Source organism: Hyalella azteca, unplaced genomic scaffold (assembly GCF_000764305.2).
Source record: "Hyalella azteca isolate HAZT.00-mixed unplaced genomic scaffold, Hazt_2.0.2 contig9858, whole genome shotgun sequence".
NCBI lineage: Eukaryota > Metazoa > Arthropoda > Malacostraca > Amphipoda > Hyalellidae > Hyalella > Hyalella azteca.
Window position 1 is genome coordinate 421151 of NW_025939917.1, and position 23675 is coordinate 444825.

At 37.9% G+C, this 23675-nt stretch overlaps 1 protein-coding gene across 1 annotated transcript in view; it reads right to left on the bottom strand.

The window, feature by feature from the left end:
* Window positions 1–818: 818 nt before the first annotated feature.
* The window catches only part of LOC108671739 (von Willebrand factor A domain-containing protein 8-like), a 28845-nt gene continuing 5988 nt past the window's right edge, over window positions 819–23675 (bottom strand). The window contains 20 exon segments of the mRNA XM_018159314.2: window positions 819–5182; window positions 5497–5593; window positions 6728–6879; window positions 8084–8290; window positions 8684–8776; window positions 8875–8898; window positions 10360–10364; window positions 10808–10997; window positions 11680–11887; window positions 12916–12998; window positions 13713–13832; window positions 15178–15460; window positions 15819–15871; window positions 16519–16578; window positions 18235–18456; window positions 19254–19361; window positions 20426–20558; window positions 20560–20645; window positions 21743–21901; window positions 22850–23008. Of these exon segments, the coding sequence (XP_018014803.1) occupies window positions 2552–5182; window positions 5497–5593; window positions 6728–6879; window positions 8084–8290; window positions 8684–8776; window positions 8875–8898; window positions 10360–10364; window positions 10808–10997; window positions 11680–11887; window positions 12916–12998; window positions 13713–13832; window positions 15178–15460; window positions 15819–15871; window positions 16519–16578; window positions 18235–18456; window positions 19254–19361; window positions 20426–20558; window positions 20560–20645; window positions 21743–21901; window positions 22850–23008 (5073 nt within the window). The 3' untranslated portion in view covers window positions 819–2551.

The following is a 23675-nucleotide window of genomic DNA, read 5'->3' on the forward strand; positions in this document are numbered from 1 at the left end:
AATATATACGAGAACAGAAGTTTGTGTAAAGGAATTGCTGTAAATTGATATACACATATTCATAATACCAATAAAGCTTGGTTCAACAAATTTGTGTTACTTCTTATGTGTCTATTTTCGTATTTGGCGGACGATTAAATGAATTCTATGATAGCTAACAAGCTATCATACAAGAAGCCACTATTTACTTCCTAAAATTTTGTGGTATTTACGCCAAGCCAAATATATGGCGGAACAACGAAACGCCTCGAGTAACGAAACGACTCAAATTCCTTCAGCACGATGGCGTAATAAGATGAAAAATAATGTTGCTTCTACTGAAGTTTATTAATTCCTTACTAATTTAAATCAAAGTTCGCTGAACAAACAGGAAATTATTTTACTAATATGGGAGGAAACTACTTACTTTTTCAATACAGCTACGTTCATTTTTTGTACAAAACTAGAATCGGAACTTTGGATGGGATTTCCGTGATGGATATTAGCCGCCATGGAACTACTTCCTGACTGTTCTAAACATTAAAGAACCCTAAACATCTTTCTACGGAGGCTTGTGATCGGAATCCGTACTTTGCTTGCTATATAAGTATTGGGTATCACCGTACCAGTTCATGCACCCGCGTAACTGATGACAATCTTCATTATCTTTGCCGGGCTTATCACAATCTATTGCCGACTCCGCTAATCCATAGGTGAGTAGGCTGAGAACGCGCAGTAGCAATCGTCTGGAGAAATATCAGTTGCTTTTCAGATTATCAAAAGAAAATGGCTTTTAACCATTGAAGCATCGGCATTGAATACAAAAATCATGCATTCAAGGATAAAATTAGATTCATTTTGCCACAAAAATATATATTTATCATTTGTACATAACTCTACCTATTATTTTAGCGGCTGAACATCAAACCATAACGGAGTGAGAGTGAGCAAGGCAGCGGCAACTTCAGCGAACTAGACTCCTGAGTTCCTCTTAAATATGGACTGAGTATTTCTCTTATTGTTAATATTAATATACAAAGAAGGCATCAAGTTTCAGATAACAAACTGCTAGGAACATCAAATTTTTAATAAAGTAATAAAAATTGCTGATAAAACTAGCACTTACCGACAACCCATACAATTTAAACAGTAGAAGTAATCGCACAAAAACACCGGAGCGGAGAGATAAAACTACCGGCGTCTTTTGGTAACATAAATTTTCCGTATTTATTTTATCAATGGTGAACAATTGCAAAAAATCGCAAAGGTAAGTCCAGGTAGAGCAACAACACCTGCTATGTATGGTAAGTTCATAATTTTGTAACTAAGTAGCATGATATTCATACAAAATTTGTTAACAGGAATTAAAAACACAGTGTAAGAACACGGCGTTACAAGTGTCGAAAATCGAAATATAAATACTCCAAATAAAATACGTATAAAATCTTGAATGTGGTCGTCACTGAATAAGCCTCTACTGAAACTGTATCAAAGGAGCACAATTATCTTGATAACCACGTTACTACAAGTCTAGAATTTGCAACGCTACAGCACTGGGAGCATCATAGCAAACATTGCGGTGTGATTTTAGTCTCGGGAACTAGGAAAGACGACTTGTGGAGCTCGCAACAAATGCATCCAAGTCACCAAAAATTATTTACAGAGCGTAATGTTGTAGTGGATGAATCAAAGGCGCTTTATGTATATTTAAATTTTAAAAATCAAAACTTTTCTCTATAGTCTTTTAAAACTAATAAAAAATTATAATTACCTAACAAGAAAAAAGACAACTCTAAAGCAGAGGTCAAAACTCCAAACGCATCAAGTTATTCTTTGTGACTACACTCTCGTATACCTTGGGTCACTTCAATTTACAATTGATATTGTATGCCAGTAAATTGTTGATCATTATTACAAGTATTTATACGATGGAAATAACTAATAACATTACAAGGGCCATGAATAACAAACATTACTACGGTCACATGTGTAGCAGAAGTGTGGCACATCCCTGGAGACCTCGGGTTAGGTCAGTGGTTTGCGCTACACAATTTCGTGTAATAATGACTTCGCGTATCACTCGCTTACATTATACGCCTTACATGCGTACTACTGCGATGAACTGCCGGCTTATACCAAGCAGGTACATGCGTACGACTGAACATCTCACCCGCATAATAGTGCAAACGCACATCTAATTAGCAAGCAATTAAATACAAAACAGTAACCAAGAGTCAACGAGGCGCTAGGTACATAAAGCATATCATAATGAACTCTAATGAATACTAGCTCAAACTTATCAAAAATATCCTATGTAATAATTCCCCTGTCTCGACACAACCACAGATCCCGATATTGAACGTGTCTCTTACCTTGAACCTAATAACTAAAACAACCTATTCTGTTCCAACACTAATTTGAAAATGAAACGCATTGTTGAGGCGATGCGCTAACACTGTTGGGTGCACCAGCAAAGTAGTCATTTTATAATCATGAGCTGCATAAACAGCACCAGTTTGGCTAATTTGAGTGCCTTCAATTAATGATGAAAACGCTGTGTACTTTTTTATTTTTACTGCGTCATGGCATGAGTAAAGATGTGCTGGAGTATCTGCGGCAAGTCGTTGGTGTCAAGGCACACATAGGCTCGGCCTGCGGGCAAGGCGTCCGCAAGGCGCTTGGCTTGGTTGCCGAGGGATCCAATGAAGACCGCGTAGCACTGAACTGAACTCTGCGCCGTCATAGCGTTGGCAAGGCGGGCTGGACTGATACCATAACGATCTAAATTAGCATCTGATAATAACACCACAAAATTTTGGTCGTAGTCCTCGGCAGTTTGAGCTAGTTTGTCGACGGCATTTTTGGTGGCCATCACAGTGCTGTCACCCGATATACAGAACTGGCTGTGCGCTAGCACCGTGCGAAGTAAGTCGAGACGTTTTTTGTTGTTGTCAGGTTGATTCTTGATGCGTGAGAGCGTGACAGAGTGATCCTCGCCACTGTGCGCATAGATGTCGTACACCAAGCGGGCTTCATGGCCCTGGCAAGCTTCCATCAACATGAGGGCTGCTTCCAAGGATCTTTGCAGACGCTGGTCATGACCATTGAAGCGATACATGGAACCTGAAGCGTCCAACAAGAGTCGAAGGCGTTTAGGTTTGGTTTGCGGTTGTCCAGCTTCAGGAGGAATCTCACGGCGCTGCCGATAAATGTTAGTGGCACCCGCGAGGCCATCGACGAGTGCATTATCGTCCAACTCCCCGTCAGGTCTCCGCCTCACCCACCACCGCTCACCAGCCTTGGCCGTCAGGGAGCTCAGCACAGCGCGGATTTGGTTGACTTGCGTCCTGACATTGCTGCTGACAGCCTCGTATTGCTCGTGGTCGTACTCTGACATCTGAATTTCTTTGAGACGCTTCGCGTGCGCTGCTTTGGCCATCTTGCGCGCCGCCTCGGTGATCTCAGGAGGCACCGTCGCCTTCACCTCGTCGCTCACTTGATGCACGTCGTGACCCGCATCCAGACGGTAGGGTCCGCCCACGCCCCCTAACCCGGCAGTGTCCCGGCCTCCAGTTCCTCCGGCCCACGTGTTTCCCCCTACATGTGGTGCGTTGTTAGTGTCAATTTTGCCGTGCTTAGGTGCACTGAGGGACATGTCTCCACCGATACGTTCAAGTTCAAGACGCTCACCTTCACCTTGGCCCACCATACTCTCCCACTCGGCTATCCCAGCCTTGAGCTCCTGCCCTCCCACCTGCCACACTCGCACGCCTCCCGCACGGTCAACGGACACAACTCCCCCATGCTCGTCCCCTGCCAACATCAACTTGGGTGCCAATCGCCCGACGGTCCAATGCCAGTATTCGTTGTGCTCTTCGACCTGCGGAACTGGCAAGTATGAGACCGTTTTATCAGCGACGTCCGTAACTTCAAGATAGCCCGAAGCTGGCACTGACTTGAGAACGTCGGGAGCACTGGGCGGCAACTCCTTCAGACTTTGAACAATTTGACCACTTGCTGGAAACACCACGCAATTTCTTCCGGAGTCAGACACGGGTGTCACTGAACGAGTGTGTGAGACACTGTCGAACTGAGTCATTTTCTTCGACTTCTGGGGGTTATCTTTCCTGGGCCAGGCGTAGACACCACCTGATGCTTCGTATGGGAAGCCAGGCAAGAGCATCGCTTGTGACGTGTCAGACGACAATAACATTCCTGCACTATTTTCAGAATTTTGACCGTGCGTCGATGAAACATGGAAGATTTCTTCAGCACTTGAATCTACATTCAGTGCATTTTTTATGACTATGTCCCCTACTTTAGATATATGTTTAATATTCGATCCAACTTCCGATCCCAGTTGGAAAGGTGTTATGGTTTCCAATCCCATTTCTCCTCCGATGAGCCACTGAGAACCACGATCATCTTTAATAATCCATCCGCCTTGACAATCGGCAACGACCGCATCCACATCGATAGGCAGAGCCAAAGAATCAATGCTTCCTTCTTTAGGGTTAACGACGGTAACAAAATTTTGGCCTAGAGTATACACAAAAAGTGAGTCTCCAGAAGGTGTGCATCTGTTATCAACAGACTGTTGCATAAGCTGCCTTAGGGGCAACTTGATCCGTTCCAAGAATGAATTTTTATTCAGTTGTAGAACTTCTCCGTTGTGGGGGTCTGCCAGAAGCACCGTGTTTGTGAGTTCTTCATATAACCCAACCATTCCATCAGCACCAGGCCACAACCTCAGCCTGGGTTGATGAGACCCGCCCAAGTTAGGCAATAGCGAATGAAGAGAAAGGGTCGTCAGGGGTCTGGCGAGGGAATCTGATGGCATCAACGTATGAAGAGCCAACGGTGCAACTGTAACTACATGAATCGTGGCCTGAAGTTTACTCGTGCCAAAAGGATCTTTTAAAGCCTGTACTGCGGCAGATACACTTTTGGCATTACCATTGGTACTTTGAGGTGCATGGTTGTGCAAGATAGTCATGGTGTCGGTCATCTGACTTTGCCGACCACTTGTTTTTCCCGACAACTTGTCGGAATCTGTTGCTTTGTAAGAGGATGTCATGATGTCAGTAATGAGCGACGTATCAGACAGAGGCAAAGAATAGAAGCTGTGTAGCTCAGTAAAAATGCTGGCGCGAGCTTCCAGAGCGGCGAGGTTTTGCTTGGTCACCGGAACATAGATTGGGCCCTGAAAAAAAATCTTAAATGTAATTAAAAAATCTGAATAATTATTTCGTTAATCCACATTGTTAATGAATAAATTGAAAAAATATACCAGTAAGAGACAATATGATAACAATGGATTCGATATAATGCAACACCTCGAATCGAGATCCAGCTGTAAAGAATAAGGTCAATACTACCAGTTGACAATTGTCGTCTAACAGTAATTCCGAACAAGCATCAAAAACTTGAACTTTACTTACACTTTGTGCATTCATAAGCAGACTCTGCAAATAAAGAGTAGAATGCATAAAATCATCTGAATGAATCATAACTTACGCGGTACGAGATGCGTTCAGACGAGACCTCAACAGGTCTGGCGTTGTGACGGGAAATGTGCCAGCGGCCTAAATACTGGGGGTCTCCTATAGATAATCTGCGGTAGAACAACACATAATTAAGACTAAAGCACGACGATGACACATATAATCTGCGGCAGATCAAGACATACGTAATTAAGACTCAAGCACAACGTTGACACATATAGATAATCTGCGGTAGATCAAGACATAATTAAGACTAAAGCACGACGATGACATATAGATAATCTGCGGTAGATCAAGACATAATTAAGACTAAAGCACGACGATGACACCTATAGATAATCTGCGGTAGAACAAGACAAATTAAAGACTAAAGCACGACGATGACATGCAGTCATTGATGTCTCGCTGTGATGTAGAAACACAATAGATATGTAACATCTTGCATTTCAACTGAATTACGATGCCCAAAATGCATTGATAAATTCCAGCCTACGAAGTGAGAAATACTACTAAAACAAAATAATCATGATCATTAATGACAACTTAATTAATGTTGTCATTAATTAATGACAAGTTAAGTAATTAATTAATAAGTTGTCATTAATTAATGGCAACTTAATTAATTATATCGTGAATAAAAAATTTTAGAGCATCGCAAAACTCAATTAGATAATGAAAAGAGAAATTTATACAAAATCAATAGGAGCAAATGCACAAGCGAATTAAGAGAGAGGGTCGTCAGGGGTCTGGTGAGGGAATCCGAGGGCATCAACGATTATGAGATATTTTTCATCGAATGCCAACTACTATGCTTGAATTTTGGGGTTCAAAATCAAACCGTAATTTTTCTGTTAGGCTTCATACCCATATGACTTTTTTTCGCAACTTTTTAATTGAAGAAACCAACATTGTAACCTCATAAAACATGATAGAACGAATTCATCAGGCACAAAGTCTTATGCGTAGTTTTGGAGGAGTTTTTTCAAAGCGTCAGGCCTTATCAACACCGTCGTCGAAATAAAATTGACAACGACAGATCCTATAAGGAAAAACGTACATCTGATTCCAGTCCATTTGAGAGAGGGATTAGATATGGAAGTAACGAAAGTGCTAGAAACGGATGTCATTACTTTGTCTCAGTCGGATTACTGTCCTCCAAGACACTAATGGGGTAACCACATATCCAACATGATAAATTCAGAAGTATTCGGCAAGCTTACAGTGCCTGTTCTTACATTTCTTACTTGGTAGCGAGCCGCGTAGAAGCGTCCGAGGATTGTACAGGTAAGCCATGCTTGTTTAACGTCTTCATGACGACGTCTCGAGCGTCTGCGCTCCACGCGTCGAAGTCGAACACGTTGCGTATGGCCAACGACACGCCGTCTTTGGGGTAGTGCTGGAAATAATTTGCATTTAGAATTTGGTGTATCCTTGCAAATAATTAATAAAATGTATAATTAGGAAGTTATATAAGAGGATTCCTCAGAAATATTGTAGAGGGAAAGAGTTCAGCAGAATATATTGGAATTAGTATTTAGCATACTTAGAACCCAAGCGTGTCCTTGCAATAATTAACAAAATTCATAATCAAGAAGTTATGTGCGAGGATTTCTAAGAAATATTGTACAGGGAAATAGTTCCGCCGAATATATTGGAATTAGCAGTGCTAAATTTTCTGCCCAGCAGTATTGAAAAACTATTTCGAATGGGGCACAGCATACATACAATATAGTTGGCAAATGAGCAACTGAAACTGATTTGGTCTTGAAAATGCATTGTGAATGAGAAAGCAATGAAGTTTTGGTGAATAAGGAACCAATCAATTTGGTCGTGAAAGTGCATTGTAAATGAGAAAACAATAAATTGATTCGCTTGGTTGAAGTGTTTCTTTTATATGAGAATGTTAAAGTCAATAAATAATTCATAGGTATATAATAAACTATAATTTCCGTAAGCGAGAAAAACTATTTTTTTATCAATGAGAATCGTAACTTTTAAAATGGTCAGCAAAAAAAAAACGAAGCAGTCGGAGCGAAAAAATGAAAACCATTCTTGTAATTCAAAAAACTACATTTTAATTAACACGTACTAACATCCATTTATCGCAGTACATACTATTAACAATACAGATGATGAGAGTGAAGTGATTTCTCAAACAGTTTCATGCAAGCAACCTCTCCGACTGTAAACAAGGTTCCGAACAAATTCTCTAGTCCTATACTTGCATCAAACACCTTCAGTTCACTTTTATCTCACTGTGAATGATGATTTGTTACATTTGAGGAATAAATTTTTGTCATAAACTACCGGGACATTCTACGATATGGAAACGTATAGTTCAACGCCACATAGGAAATCACTGAAGTTTAACAACCCTAAGTGCCAGGTATGACACAAATGACTTATAGTGCCAATGCAACTATTAACAAACAACAGTAACAGGTCGTATTAAAATCATATGCTCACAATTTTGGATTTCAAGATTATAACGGAAGTTATTCTACCCTTTCTACACTTCACATAACATAACTTTACGATTCGGGCAAAAATTTTAATACGAGTTCAAAAATGTCACGGAGAGTACAAAATGCCCCATGTACAATAGAAGAGAACCGCAGCTCACCGAGTACAGCGAAGAAATCATTGCCGAGGAAGGGGAAGCCAGGCCTGTTGGCGAGGACGATCATCCTGAAGTCAGGATGGCTGACGATGATGTCAGACGTGTCAGCGGAGCTGGCCAGAGGGTGCGACGAAGGCACGATACGGCGACCGTCTGACAATAACATCTCTCCGCTCTCGACCAGAGTCTGAAACATGACGATATATTATATTTATTTCATATAAAATACATATATATAATATTATAAAGATTATACATAAATATAAAAAAAAACATTTTTATGATATATTTATCTAATTTCCTTAGATGGCATTTACGATTGGTTATGATGGGATAAGTCACTATAGGGCAAGGCAACCATTATATCGACAAAAAATGTTCGAAACAAGCATTACAAGCCATTTCATTTCTTCGTGTATTTTCATAACAGGTCGGATGTAATATTTTTGGTAATGGTTTCGTCGGAGGTAACGGGAAATTATATTTACAGTTCGTTTTTGTAAGAAATTGACAAAAAATGTTTACCAGTCATCGATATATTTGTAAGACCTGTAAGTTAGCCCTAATGGAGACGTGTTACCTTCAGCACACACGTGACGTGCGTGGGCGCTTTGTCAGCCTCGTCCAGCAGCAGCACGGAGCCTTCCTTCACCGCCGTCACCAGCGGCGAGTCCTGTCACGTGGTCAGGTAAAATTAATTAAATATAAACAAAACCTCGTAATTATTCATCAATTATTAAAGATATTGATAAACCTCGATATTATTTCAACCTCAAAAACAGAAAAAAGGTCTCTCTATAACCAAAATAAGGTTACATTGATCATGTAGAATCTCGTGGAGAATATTATATATGCTAGGAGGAGAGTGTAAGTTGAATTCAATAAATGGTACAACACATAATTTATAAAATAAAAAACAGAAATCTTATTAGGACATATTTATAGTACTAAATAACGAGTATTTAAAAAGGGATTTGAAGGTTTACGAGTTTTTCCGACAAATTTCAAGTGGCACAAATGAATATGCAGTAGAATATATTAAAAGTTATGCAAAGCTCATATTATAATAAAAAATTAATAAACCAGAGACCAAAAGCTAGCAGTGATCAAAGAATTTCTTCCAAACTATTGAACAGATTTGAACAAAATTTTGAATATACATTCCTAACTACCAAACGGTGATTTTTAGCTTATAAAGTTTTTTCGATTTTACCTTCGTTTGCGAGTTTTTTTTTTATTTCACCGTCATTCTTGATATCACACTTCCTTATATTCTGCCCGTATCGCCGGGTAATTTGTCACTTCAATTCGCGGTGATCAAGAAATTTCTTATAAACTACTGAACAGATTTCAATGAAACTTTGTGTATAAATACCTAACCTCTCAACGGTGATGTTTAGCTCGTGACAATTTTTCTATTTTGCTTTCGTTTGCGAGTTCTACAGATATAGGAGGAACGAGCGGATTTTCTACCGGCCGGTTTAACCAAGAGCCTTATACGTATAGCCGTATATCTCGCAAACGAAGGCAAAACGAAAAAATTGTAAACATCATCGTTGCTGAGGTTAGGTATTTAAATACTAAGTTTCGTTCAAATCTGCTTAGAAATTTAGAAAAAAATTCTTGATTACTGCGAATTTAATCACGTATTGCTGTTTAAATTACACATGAAAGTGAAATAAATAAAAAAACTCGCGAACGAAGGCACGATCGGAAAATTTTTCACGAGTTAAACCTTACCGTTCGGTACTTGGGACTTTAAATTCAAAATTCCGTCCGAATTTGTTCAGTGGTTTGGAAGAAATTACTTGATCACTGTGAATTTCGGCCCGTATTCCCATATAACAACGGCAAAAACAAACTATGACAGCATTCAAACAATTTTCACGAGCAAAACATTATCGTTAGGTCCTAATGAAAACGTGTACCAAGTTTCATCGAGATAATTCCATTAGTTTGAAAGATATTCCTTGATTATTGAATCTGGAAATTGGCCGTGAGACCGGCCGCGAGTCCGGCCGTTAATTTGTCCAAGACCCAGGAGAGGTCAAAAAACAGATCTGGGTGAAAAAACCATCGCTGGGAGTCATGTGCGGCACGTGTTGTGTACTAAACATCAATCAAACGTTCGAACTTCTGACATTGACTTCGGACTACCGCCCCCCTTATCGCCCCCCTACCACCCTCTTCTTCCTTACCGCCCCCACAAAATCTTTCCACCGCCCCTAGGGGGGCGATATCGCCCACTTTGGGAACCACTGCTTTAGAAGCATTACAGTCGGTCATAACTAGCTTTTGGTAGATACAAATAGGATGATCAAGAAATGATGAGTATACCATTCAGTGGAGAATGAGAATTATAACCTGTCTAAAAAATTGTATAAGTCGCAGACTTGATGAACATTGATATTCAAAGTTTCTTGAAATTTCCGGCATCACAACTCTTTTAATACAAAGTTTACATATTTTTTGATACTATCCACCGTTTGTAAATGAATAACTGGGCAAGCATGGATAAAGCGTATCGCTTTCTCATTTACGAGTGGAGTAAAATCCAGCCTAGTTTGTGAAGAAATTCATAGCGAAGAGCCGAGCCTGCTCGTAGCCTCGTGGGTCTCCACACCAACCTTAAATATGAATGCTATGACGACGGTTGATATGACAGCAGGCATAAGTTAAGTTACTTTTTTTGGACCTAGGTTACTGACTTGCAGATTTAGCTAACTGACCTGCACGGTGGAGTCTCTGTGCAGTTGCAGGTACTCGCGGGGTCGGTTGATGAGCTCGAGGAAGCGGTCGGCGAGTTTGTTCTTGCCCACGCCTTGGTTGCCGATGAGCAGCAGATGCTCGCCGAGCTGCCAGTCTTGTAGCAGGTTCTCTAGGACCTCGACGTGCTGCAAAACACAGTACTTATCAGCAGGTTCTCTAGGACCTCGACGTGCTGCAAAACACAGTACTTATCAGCAGGTTCTCCAGGACCTCGACGTGCTGCAAAACACAGTACTTATCAGCAGGTTCTCCAGGACCTCGACGTGCTGCAAAACACACTACTTATTAGCAGGTTCTCTAGGACCTGGACGTGCTGCAAAACAGAGTACTTATCAGCAGGTTCTCTAGGACCTCGACGTGCTGCAAAACACAGTACTTATCAGCAGGTTCTCCAGGACCTGGACGTGCTGCAAAACACAGTACTTTTAAGCAGGTTCTCTCGGACCTCAACGTGCTGCAAAACACACGTTAGATTAGAGCCTGATAAAAAATCTCAATTTTACTTCGGTAAAATTGAGAAGTAATGAGTTTGTCTTTCCAATTTTGGAAAGACAAATTCATTAGAGCTAGAACCTTTTAAATGTTAAAAGCAAACAGCCTAAAACGGAGTTTGCTCTAATTAAAATTCACTTTTGGTTGGTACTTACACTCACACCTATGAGCGTTCAAAGAAAAACATATTGACCTCTGCACGAAAAATATGTAATTAGAAAAGGTCAGTACATAATTCTTTTTTGTTGGATGTCAAAGAAGAACGTCATGGTCACTTTGAAATTTTGAGGTCAAAAGAAAGGCATCAATTCCCACCTGTTGGATGTCAAAGAAGAGCGTCTTGGGTATCTTAGTGGTACTAGAAGGCTGGTAGCGCAGGGCTGTGGTGTTGCCGATGGTGACATGGTTGCCCTGTACCGTGCAGCTCAGCTCGGCCTCTGCGGTTGCCGGGTTCTTGGTCGCCTGGACACCTAATGAGTCTAGAGTCTCGTCCAAGGCTTGCTTTACCAACATAGGTAGGAATCTGTAATATCAAAATAAATAAATTAATCAAATACGTAATTAAAATAATTTAATTTAAATAATAAAACTAGTGTCTCGTCTAAGGCTCTACCTACATAGGCAGGAATCTGTAATATCAAAATAAATAAATTATTCAAATAATTAAAATAATTTAATTTAAATTATAAAACCAGTGTCTCGTCCAAAGCTTTCTTTACCAACATGGGCAGGAATCTGCAATATCAAAACTAAATAAATTATTCAAATAATTAAAATAATTTAATTTATATATTTAAAGTAATGTAATTAAAATAATGCAATTTGAAAAATTAGATAATAGGGTTTTATTAGGGTCTCTTCCAAAGCTTAATGTGAATAATAATTAATTTAAAATAATCTAGTTTAACTAATAAAATAATAACATTGGCGTCTCTCCAAGGCTTGCTTTACCAACATGGGCAGGAATGTGGAATATCAAAATAAATAAATTTTTTAAATAAGATAAGAGGATTAACAGAGCAAGAAATTTAGTTCAACTAATAATAATAATTTCAGAAAATTGTTATCGTTTGATGATCATGTTTTTGCCTTTCTATATTTTCATAGAATTAGTATTGCAAAAAAGTTCTCTGCATTGTGTTTTAATTTGTAAAAATAATTTTCATTACTTATATTATTCGGCAGATTTTGTTATTGCGGACTTGATTCTCCTTAAAATATTTTAAATGTTAATGCACCTAATGAATATTATCATATTCTATGTTACATAAGGACCTAAATCACGAGAAGAAACCTGCCTCCAGGTGAATTAATTACTTTCAATAACCATTGATGTCGGCCCACTCAAAAATCGGTTAAAAATATCAGCATTTATAGTAGTGAAATCAAAAAGAACTGAAACAGTTTGGTTGTTTAATAATGATGTCTGTTCAATCTGATATACTACTATCAGGTAAATAGGACAAAAATTAACGGACGAATTTTGATAAAATTTGACAACATTTTTTATCAATTTTAGTTAGGTGCAGGTTAGATGATATGTCCAGGTACCGGGCCAAGCAGGCGTCCTGCACCAGCTCGTGCAGGCTGCGGTGGCCGGGGTAGGCTGTGAGACGGCGAGCGATGCGCACGACCTGCACATTGCATTTATAATTATATACTATAATAATATAGGGATGTTGTATTATGATATAATAAAGCGGTGTAATAATAATATAACATAGCGATGCAATAAAGATAATGTATAGCGATGTAATAATAATATAATATAGCGATGTAATAATAATATAATATAGCGATGCAATAACTATATAATATAGCGATGTAATAATAACATAATATAGCGATGTAAATGTAATAATAATATGATATAGAGATGTTATAAACCAATTATAAATTCAATATGATCCAATTTTATGCAGCTTAAACGCCCGGACAACTCCGATTTGACAAGAACAGTTGCAGGTAGCTTTTATTAAACCACAACTCACTGTTCCAATTTTACCACTCTGAACTATAACTATTAAGCCACCCTGCTGATTAACCAATTATTACACAATTTTCCATTACGTGCGATATTTATAGAAATATTTCAGCCACGATGGCTTAGAATAAAAATTTGATTTTTTAATGACGATTTTTTAAATCAAATTTTGAATGTTTTTTTAATGATGACGATTTTTTACTTAAAATTTGAACGTTTTTTTAAATGATGATGATTTTTCAATTAAATTTTGAATTTTTATTATTTAGTGACGATTTTTTAATTAAATTTTTGATGTTTTTTTTCAAATGATGACGATTTTCAAATTAAATTTTAAACGATTTTAATTTTTTAATTTCATTACCTGTCGGAGCGAGAGAGAATGTGCCAAGGACGAGAGGCTGCCAACACTGTCACTGACGGCGCAGCTGACGGCGGTGAGCAGCTCCACCTGCTGCAGGGTCGCGCTGTCCCGAGGCTTTACCTGATGATAAGACGAGCTTTTAGGTAAGAATAACACTAAACGAGGCAACAATTGACCGTAAAATATGTATACTTGAACTCAAACTTTAATTGATCGGTAACGAATCTCGAGGCTTTACCTGACGAACAGACGAGCTTTTAGGTAAGAATAGCACTAAATGAGGCAACAATTGATCGTAAAATAAGTATATCAAGACTCAAACTTGAATAGATCAGTAACAAATTTCGAGGCTTCATCTAGCAATCGGACAAGATTTCAGGTAAGAATAACACTAACGAGGCAACAATTGACAGTAAAATAAGTATATTAAGACTCAAACTTTAATAGATCAGTAATATTTCACGAGGATTTACCTGACGAACAGACAAGCTTTTAGGCAAGAATATAATACTAAACGAGGCAGCAATTGATCGTACAAAAAGTATACTTGGATTCTAACTTAGCGGAAGTGGAACCAACATGTTAGTTGCTTGCAAAATAGGAGTAAATTATGTCATCACACATACGGATAACGTATTATCATTGGAGTGAATAAATAAACGTTAGTGTTTTACGGCTTTTATCCCGCCCTTGGTTGTATAAAACTTATATAGGTCACATTAACTTCAGGTTGTCATGCAATAACATAGTCTCTAATTAGTGGGAATGTCAAATAATTTCCCCAGAAATAATATTCTCGCACTAAGAAGATTTACTGCTATGGAATACCGACAAACGTAATCTTGCCTTATTGATGTGATTCAGCGACTGAGCACACGCGTACATAACGAGTTAAACTCTTCCCGAGTATACTAGTACTTTTAAAGTACATTACTCTTCACCAGAGAACAGTAGTTTTAAGTACATTACTCTTACAGAGCATAGTACCTACTATTAAGTACACTAATCGTCATCTTCCCATACAGAATGTTATTGGTTTTGGAATGCCAATAAAGATTATTTTGAACAATCGTCAATAATGACAATAAATGCCGTGTTGAAGGCCGAGTTTAGGAAAATGCCCGCAATTGGGTCAATTGCGATATATTTTTTAAAGCAAAGAACTCTTATGCTTTATAAGCTTCATAGTCTCATCGGATTATTGCTCTCAATTTGACAAACATAACTTAATTTTCACACACCAACTCTAGGACGAGTTCCATCATCGCATTATTGCTCTCAATTTCACAAATATTATTTATTATTATAGATTATTTCTCTCAATTTCACAAACATAAGTTAATTTTCACACACCAACTCTAGGACGAGTTCCATCATCGCATTATTGCTCTCAATTTCACAAATATTATTTATTATTATAGATTATTTCTCTCAATTTCACAAACATAACTTAATTTTCACACACCAACTCTACGACGAGTTCCATCATTTCCTTTTGCGTAGGCTGCCGCATTTCCAGCCAAGGCATGAGCGCCAAAGTCTCAGGTTTCATCCACTGTCCCTGAACATCAGCCAGCTGAGGAGGGTCGGCGAGGGCAACAATCCTGAAGGCGGGATGTATGCGCAGCAGCCCTCGCGCCTCCATCTGGTCAGGACTGAGGGAAAGTTCGGTGGCGAGGGCATCGAACTTGTCGTGTCGGAGGAGACGTGTGCCGTCATACAGCTGTAACTCGCGGTCTTGAATGAGTCTGTCGGAAATAAATAGTATTACTGGAGGAATACTATAGTACTTACTTCAATAACTATATTGTAAATGACATGCGTAATAGTAACTCGCGGTCTTGAATGAGTCTGTTGTAAATAATCGGTATTAATGTAGGAATACAATAGTACTTACTTCAATATCTATATTGTAAATGACATGCGTAATAGTAAATCGCGGTCTTGAATGTGTCTGTCGGAAGTAAATAGTATTACTGTAGGAATGAAATAATACTTCAATAACTATAAATGACATGAGTAATAACTCGCGGTCTTGAATGTGTCTGTCGGAAGTAAATAGTATTACTGTAGGAATGAAATAATACTTCAATAACTATAAATGACATGAGTAATAACTCGCGGTCGTGAACTCGCGGTCGCGAATGAGTCGTATTACTCTGTAGGAATAAAATAGTATTTACTTCAATAACTATATTGTATATGACATGCATAATAATAACTCGCTGTCTTGAATGAGTATTTCAGTGATAATTGGTATTGCTGTTAGCATAAAATAATACTTCAACAACTATAAATGATATGCGTAACAATAACTCACGGTCAAAAAAAACTCTGTCATAAATATAGGTACTGTAAATACAAAATAATACTGCAACAACTTTAAATGACAACCATAAGAATAAGTCGCGTCTTGAATGAGTCTGTCGGAAATAAATAGTTTTACTGTAAGGAATAAAATAATACTTAATATAATAAATGGCATGCGCATTTATAACTCGCGGTCTTGAATGAGTCTGTAGGAAATAATTGGTATTACTGTATTTTACTGTATTATTATTAATAAAATAATACTTAAACAACTTTAAATCACAAGCGAAATAATAACTCGCGGTCTTGAACTGCCCTACCTGCACAACAATTTGACCCCACAACTGCCCTGCCTACACAACAACTTGACCCCACAACTGCCCTGCCTACACAACAACTTGACCCCACAACTGGGTGCAGTCATAACAGAGTCCGGTATAAAATAAGTATTATCAACTAGGAAAATACAGGCTATACAAAGCTGCTCTTTCTATACAGAACTGCCGATAAAAACGTCAGTCGCCCGCTGCTGGCTCAGGTCGCGGGATGTCATGTCCTGATATTTTTACGTCACTATTAATGAAAAAATTCAATATAACGATAATAAGCGTATATTAATTCAGTAATAATTAATTAGCATAGAAAATTTAATATAATGATTATAAGCAGATATTAAAATTGTCACCAGGGCTCAGGTCGCGCGACGTCATGTCCTATAATTTTTATGTTATACTTAATTAAAAATTCAATATCAATGATAATAAGCAGATATTAAAATTGTTACCAGTTTTAATAAAAAAATTAAGTCCTGCCGTGATCAGCATGCTTCTGCAATACTACCGTATAGCTTGTTTTTAGAGATAGATAATTTATTTAGATAGAGGTCAATTTTTATCTAACATATACGAAACTCGTATACTGCAAAAAATCTCAACCAAAACAATGTCCACAGGCAAGGCTGTGTGTCTTTATTGTAAAGGAATTTTTATCAAATTTTGATGAAATAAAACTAAAGAAATTCAGTGCTGCACTAATAGACAATATATTGTAACCTGAATGCAGGGTCTAATCACTCTAATGCAAGCATTTTTATTACATAGTATATATACTAATATAACCTGGTATAATTAAAGCCAAGGTTTACGAGAAGTATGCCTGGTATATTCTAAGCCAAAGTTTATACAAAGTATACCTGGTAGACCCTAAGAAGAAGTATACCTGGTATAGTTTAAGCGGAAGTTTATCAGATATACCTGGTATAGTCAATGCCAAAGTTTGTACAAATTATACCTGGTATACCAAAGTTTAACAGAAATACCTGGTATATTCTAAGCCGAAAGTTCGTCAGATATATTTGGTATAGTCTAAGCCAAATTTTATACAAAGTATACCTGTTATAGTCTAAGCGGAAGTTTATACAAATTATACCTGGTATAGTTTAAGCCGAAGTTTATCAGAAATACGTGGTATATTCTAACTCGAAGTTGATCAGAAATAACTGGTATATTATAACTCAAAGTTTATCAGAAATACCTGGTATGGTCTAAGCCAAAGTTTACACAATGTATACCTGGTATAGTCTAAGCCAAAGTTTATACAAAGTCCCCTGGTATAGGTGAAACTGAAGTTTATCAGAAATATCTGGTATATTCTAAGCCGAAGTTTATCAGAAATTCCTGGTATATTCTAAGCCGAAGTTAATAAGATATACCTGGTATATTGTAAGCAGAAGTTTATCAGAAATTCCTGGTATATTCTAAGCCGAAGTTAATAAGATATACCTGGTATATTCTAACCCAAAGTTTATCAGAAATTCCTGGTATATTCTAACCCAAAGTTTATCAGAAATTTCTGGTATATTCTAATCGGAATGGTCATAGTCAATACAAATACACAAATTAGTCAATTTACCTGGTATAATAGAACAGTCTCGACTCTGTAGCCACCGCCATTTCATTTATGCATAGGTGAAGTATGTATACCGTACCATTTAGGTATAGGTCAAGCCGAAGTTTATCAGATATACCTGATATATTCCAAGCCGAAGTGTATAGAAATTATACCTGGTATATTCTAAGCGAAGGTTTGTCAGAAATTCCTACCTGGTATATTCTAAGCAAAAATTTATACAAAGTATACCTGGTATATTCTAATCGGAAGAGTCATAGTCAATACAAATACAAATATACAAATTAGTCACTACAAATTATACCTGGTATAACAGAACAGTTTCGACTCTGTAGCCCAGAGTCCTGGCCATCTGCATGGCTACGGTGCTCTTGCCACAGCCTCTGGGCCCGACAATGCAGACGTCGCTGCCTACAGCATGCAGCTGCAGCAGTGATGACAGCACGCTGCTGTGGTATGCTGTGCTGATCATTGCTGATGGTGAACCATCACACGGGATGGTATGAGGTAATGTACCACCAACCACCTGAAATGTTAGGGCATTTTAATACGAGCAAGAAACCTCTATGTTTGAGGCAAAGTAATGCAATTTAAATTGAACCATCACCATCACACGGGATGGCAAGAGGTAAAGTACCACCAACTACCTGAAATGTTAAAGCATATAAATACGAGCAGAAAAACTCTATGTTTGAAGCTAAGAAATGCCAGCACACCATACCACAGCACGCTGCTGTGGTATGCTGTGCTGATCATTGCTGATGGTGCACCATCACCACCACATGGTATGGTATGAGGTAAAGTACCACCAAATACCTGGAATGTTAGGGCATTTAAATACGAGCAAGAAACCTCTATGTTTGAAGCTAAGAAATGTCAGCACAGCATACCACAGCACGCTGCTGTGGTATGGTGTGCTGATAATTGCTGATGGTGAACCATCACCATCACACGGGAGGTTAAGAGGTAATGTACCACCAACCACCCTGAAATGTAAGAGCATTTAAAGACGAGCAAGAAACCTCCAGATTTGAGACAAAAAATGACATGAAAATTTTTATTTTATATTGGATCTTGTACCAGGGCCTATACTTTCAAAAAAAAAGTTAAGTGATCGTAAGTTCATCAGCCAATCATTGACGGTCTTTCAAGCAAAATCCACCAATCATAGATAAGAAAATAGAGTGTAAGTACTTACGTTCACTTAGCGAGTTTTGAAAGTATGGCCCCAGGTCACTTATAGAAGATAATTGCACTTGTTAAAAATTGTTAATTATGCAAAATGGAATCTAATCATCTCTCCGTTAACAGTCATGCCCCAACCTGAGCCGTAGCAGGCTCTCCGTTGACCGTCATGTTGAGCTGTACAGAGCCGCCAGCCGCATCAACTGCCACGCTCTGAACGGCGTCCAACGTCAGGATGGCTGCGTCCTGCAATAATAAAATACCTTAATTATCATTTTCTGCTTCTGATTGTCTGTGAGCCTTTGATTGTGTACATTTCGCCATTATCAAATATAGGAGAATTAAACATGGTGCCATCAATAGAATACTAGTACCTTCAAAAGGGGAATTATTGAAATATGGCGCAAAGAAAAGAAGAGTAGGTTCCCAGTCCAAATGCTTATTTGCACAGGGAAATATTTTAATGGATAGCTGGCAGTTCGTATCTCCTGACTCGACTAATTCAGAAAAGAAATTAGGCTATTAAAAAATTGAACCAAATTAATTTGCATTAAATAAAACTTCACGATTCATCTTTCAAGTTACACTTAACCCCATATTATTCTCCAAACTCGGTGCACGAAAGTATGAATTATCCAGTGCATTGCAAATAATTAATGAATAAGAATAAAGGCAACTTTTCCAGCTGGTGAATGAATTTTCCTTCTTCTTTTTGGACAAGTAACAAATATTCATGAGTAACGAAATAATAAAGAATAGGTCGCGCAAAAGAATAATAAATAGAGAAATAATTCAAATTATAATGTAAAAGAAGCAAGCTTCAACTAATGAGGTAGGTTGAGATCAAAATTTCCGGCAGCTCAATAAATGAATATTTCTCAGTTTGGACAAGTAACAAAGACTGATAAATATTAATCAACGGTCTATTAAATGAATGAATAAATGCAAGTTATTATGCAGATCATATACAAAATGATTATCTTCTAATTATCTGCTGAGGTAGGTTGAAGTTAACATTTTCGGCAACGCAATAAATGACTTTTTCTTCAGTTTGGACAAGCAACAAGTGTTGATGAATATTAAACAACAGATTATCAAATAAATGAATAAATGCATATTATTATGTAGATCATGTATGAAACTATTATCTTCTAGTAACCTGCTGCGGAAGGTTGAGGTCGAAGATGAATATTTCTCAGGTCGGACAAGTAACAAACACTGATAAATATTAATTAACGGTCTATTAAATGAATGAATAAATGCAAGTTATAAAGTAGATCACGTATATAAATTTATTATCTTCTAATAACCTGCTGGGGAAGGTTGAGGTCGAAGGTGTTGAGGAGGTCAGTGAGAGGGGCCTGAGACTCGCTGGGGAGACAAACGCTGTGGGGGTACGCGAGTCTAAGCACTGACTCGGGGGCAACGCTGGGAAACTTGTTCTGTTGANTGAGACTCGCTGGGGAGACACACGCTGTGGGGGTACGCGAGTCTAAGCACTGACTCGGGGGCAACGCTGGGAAACTTGTTCTGTTGAATCATACAAAAATTATTATAAAAATGCCTCGTTCTGTTGAATCATACAAAAATTATTATAAAAATGCCTCGTTCTGTTGAATTATACAAAAATTATGAAGAAAATTCCTCGTTTTGTTGAATTATACAAAAATTATGGTAAAAATCCCTGGTTCTGTTGAATCATACAGAAATTATGGTAATAATCCCTTGTTCTGTTGAATCATACAAAAATTATGGTAAAAATCCCTTATTCTGTTAAATAAGTACCAGCTTATGATAAAATCGCATGTCATGCTGAAAATTACAAAAATTGCGCTAAAAATCCCATGTTCCATTCAATAATAACCAAATTATGATAAAAATTGCTTGTTATGTAGAATAATATAAAAATTGTGATAAAAATCCCTTGATGCCCTAATGTGTTCAATAATAAAACAAATTGTTATAAAAACGACTAAAGTGTTTCAGGCAAGAACAGCATCAGGGTTGAAAGAATGACAATTCACATGCACTTTCAATTTGGTGAGTGAGGAGTGGGATTTAACTGGAGAGGCACTAACTACCTTATGCATCCAATGAAGTTGAGATGAAAATCGACTGGATTTAGATTAACAACCACTGTAGGTATTTTAAATTAATAACCACTGCGGTATAGATTAATAACCACTGTATTTTAAATTAATAACCACTGTGGTTTAAATTTAAAACCACTGTATTTTAGATTAACAACCAGTGTGATATAGATTAATAACCACTGTATTTTAGATCTACAACCACTGTATATTAGATTAACAACCACTGTATTTTAAATTAATAACCACTGTGGTTTAGATTATTTACCACTGTATTTTAGATTTACAATCACTGTTTTTTAAATTAACAACCACTGTATTTAAAATTTATAACTACTGCATTTTAGATCAGCAACCACTGTACTTTAGAATATATTCTAGATTTACAACCACTGGATTATAGACTAACAGCCACAGGAGTTCAGCTTACAACCACTGTAGTTAAAATTAAGACAAAAAAAAAAAATTTAGGCTGACAGAAAAAGAATCAAGACGAAAATTTTAGGCTGACAACCACTGTAGTTCAGACTAACTAACCAGCACGGCCAGGACGGTATGCAGCAGGTGCAGGGGGTAGTCGGGCAGCGCCAGGGCTTTGCTCTCCTCCGCCAGCAGCGCGTGACCCACAGAGAGGCAGCGCGTGATGACGTCACGCGACACGTGCGGGTACAGCGCTTGTAGCTTCTGTAGCTCGTCCTGTTGTGATAAGAAGTGATGTTCTTAGGCCATTATAAATGTAGAGAGAAATAATAAAGTAGAAACAAGGAATGGAGAATCTTGGGCGAAAAGTTAGGTAATTGTAGACACGCGAGGGTACAGTGCTTGTAGCTTTTGTAGCTCGTCCTGTGATGATAAGAAATGTTCTAGGCACTTATGAATTTTAAAGAAGAATCAAGGAATGGAGAATATTGGGCGTAAAGTTAGGCAAATGTAGATACGCGCGAGTACAGCGCTTGTAGCTTTGAAGCTCGTCCTGTTGTGATAATAAGGAATGTTCTAGCCACTTATGAATGTTAGAGTAGAATAAAGGAATGGAGAATTTTTGGCGAAAAGCTAGACAATTGTAAATACGCACGGGTACAGCGCTTGTAGCTTATGTAGTTCGTTCTGTTGAGATAATAAGGAAAACTTTATGTCCTTGAGAACGTTGATATAAATCTTGAATAAAGCCATGGAAAACATCGCGTCATATATGGGACAAGTACAGGGTCATAGAACGTGACAACAACCGAGCCATTTTGTAATCAGTCTTCTCACCTAAGGAGGCATTTAAAATGATAACAAATCAAGAACTTTTTGGAAATTAAGGACTTTTTTTAATTTAGGAGACCAACACAATGTAAATAGGAATTTAAAGAGAACAACAACACAATTAAATATCCTTAACAAGAATACGAAATAATGTTTTAATAAGATGAAAAACATAAGCAATTAATTGAAATGGAATAATATTTGAGCATAAATGACAGTTAATTTCATGAAAGAATAAACCCACATATTTCACCAATAAATTTACAAATTTCAGGTACAAAAGTTAATCAAGAAAATAGGGTCGTAATAGAGAGAAGAGTTTAAATAAAAAACTAACCTGGAAAGGCGCATGGGATATTTCCCTGGCCTGGAACTTTTAAATAAAAAACTAACCTGGAAAGGCGCATGGGATATTTCCCTGGCCTGGAACCTGGACCTGAGGGGCGGGTCCAGGGGCTGTCCCTGGTGAGGGGGGCAGGGGAGGCCCAGAGCAAACACCCGAAAATCTGGCGACACTCGCAGCACGTTCAGGCCGCCCGCCTCGCCGTGATCCTGATTACATTTGATTGAATTATATGATAATAAGATACATATTTTTCGTCATTGATATGATTTATAGAATAAATATGTTATGAAATACACCGTCAGCACGTTCAGGCCGCCAGCCTTGCCATGCTCCTGATACTAAAATATATATTTTGTCAATGATAATATGATTTATAGAATGAATATATCATGAAATAAGTCACTCGCAGCACATTCAGGCCGCCCACCTCGCCATGGTCCTAATTGGATTATATGATAATAAGATATATATATTTTGTCAGTGAAATGATTTATGGAATGGAGGAGTCATGAAATAAATCACTCGCAGCACGTTCAGGCCGCCCGCCTCGCCTTGCTAATGATTAGATTTGATTGGATTATTTGATAATAAGATATATATTTTTCGTCATTGATATGATTTATAGAATAAATAAGTTATGAAATACACCGTCAGCACTTTCAGGCCGCCCACCTCGCCATGCTACTGATAATTAAATATATATTTTGTCAGTGATAATATGATTTATAGAAGAGATAAGTCATGAAATAAGTCACCGGCAGCACGTTCAGGCCACCCACAAACACGCCGTATACCTAATTGTACTATATGATATATAGAATGAAATGCGCCACGTAATAAGTCATGTAATAAGATTGTAGGCAATATTTAATG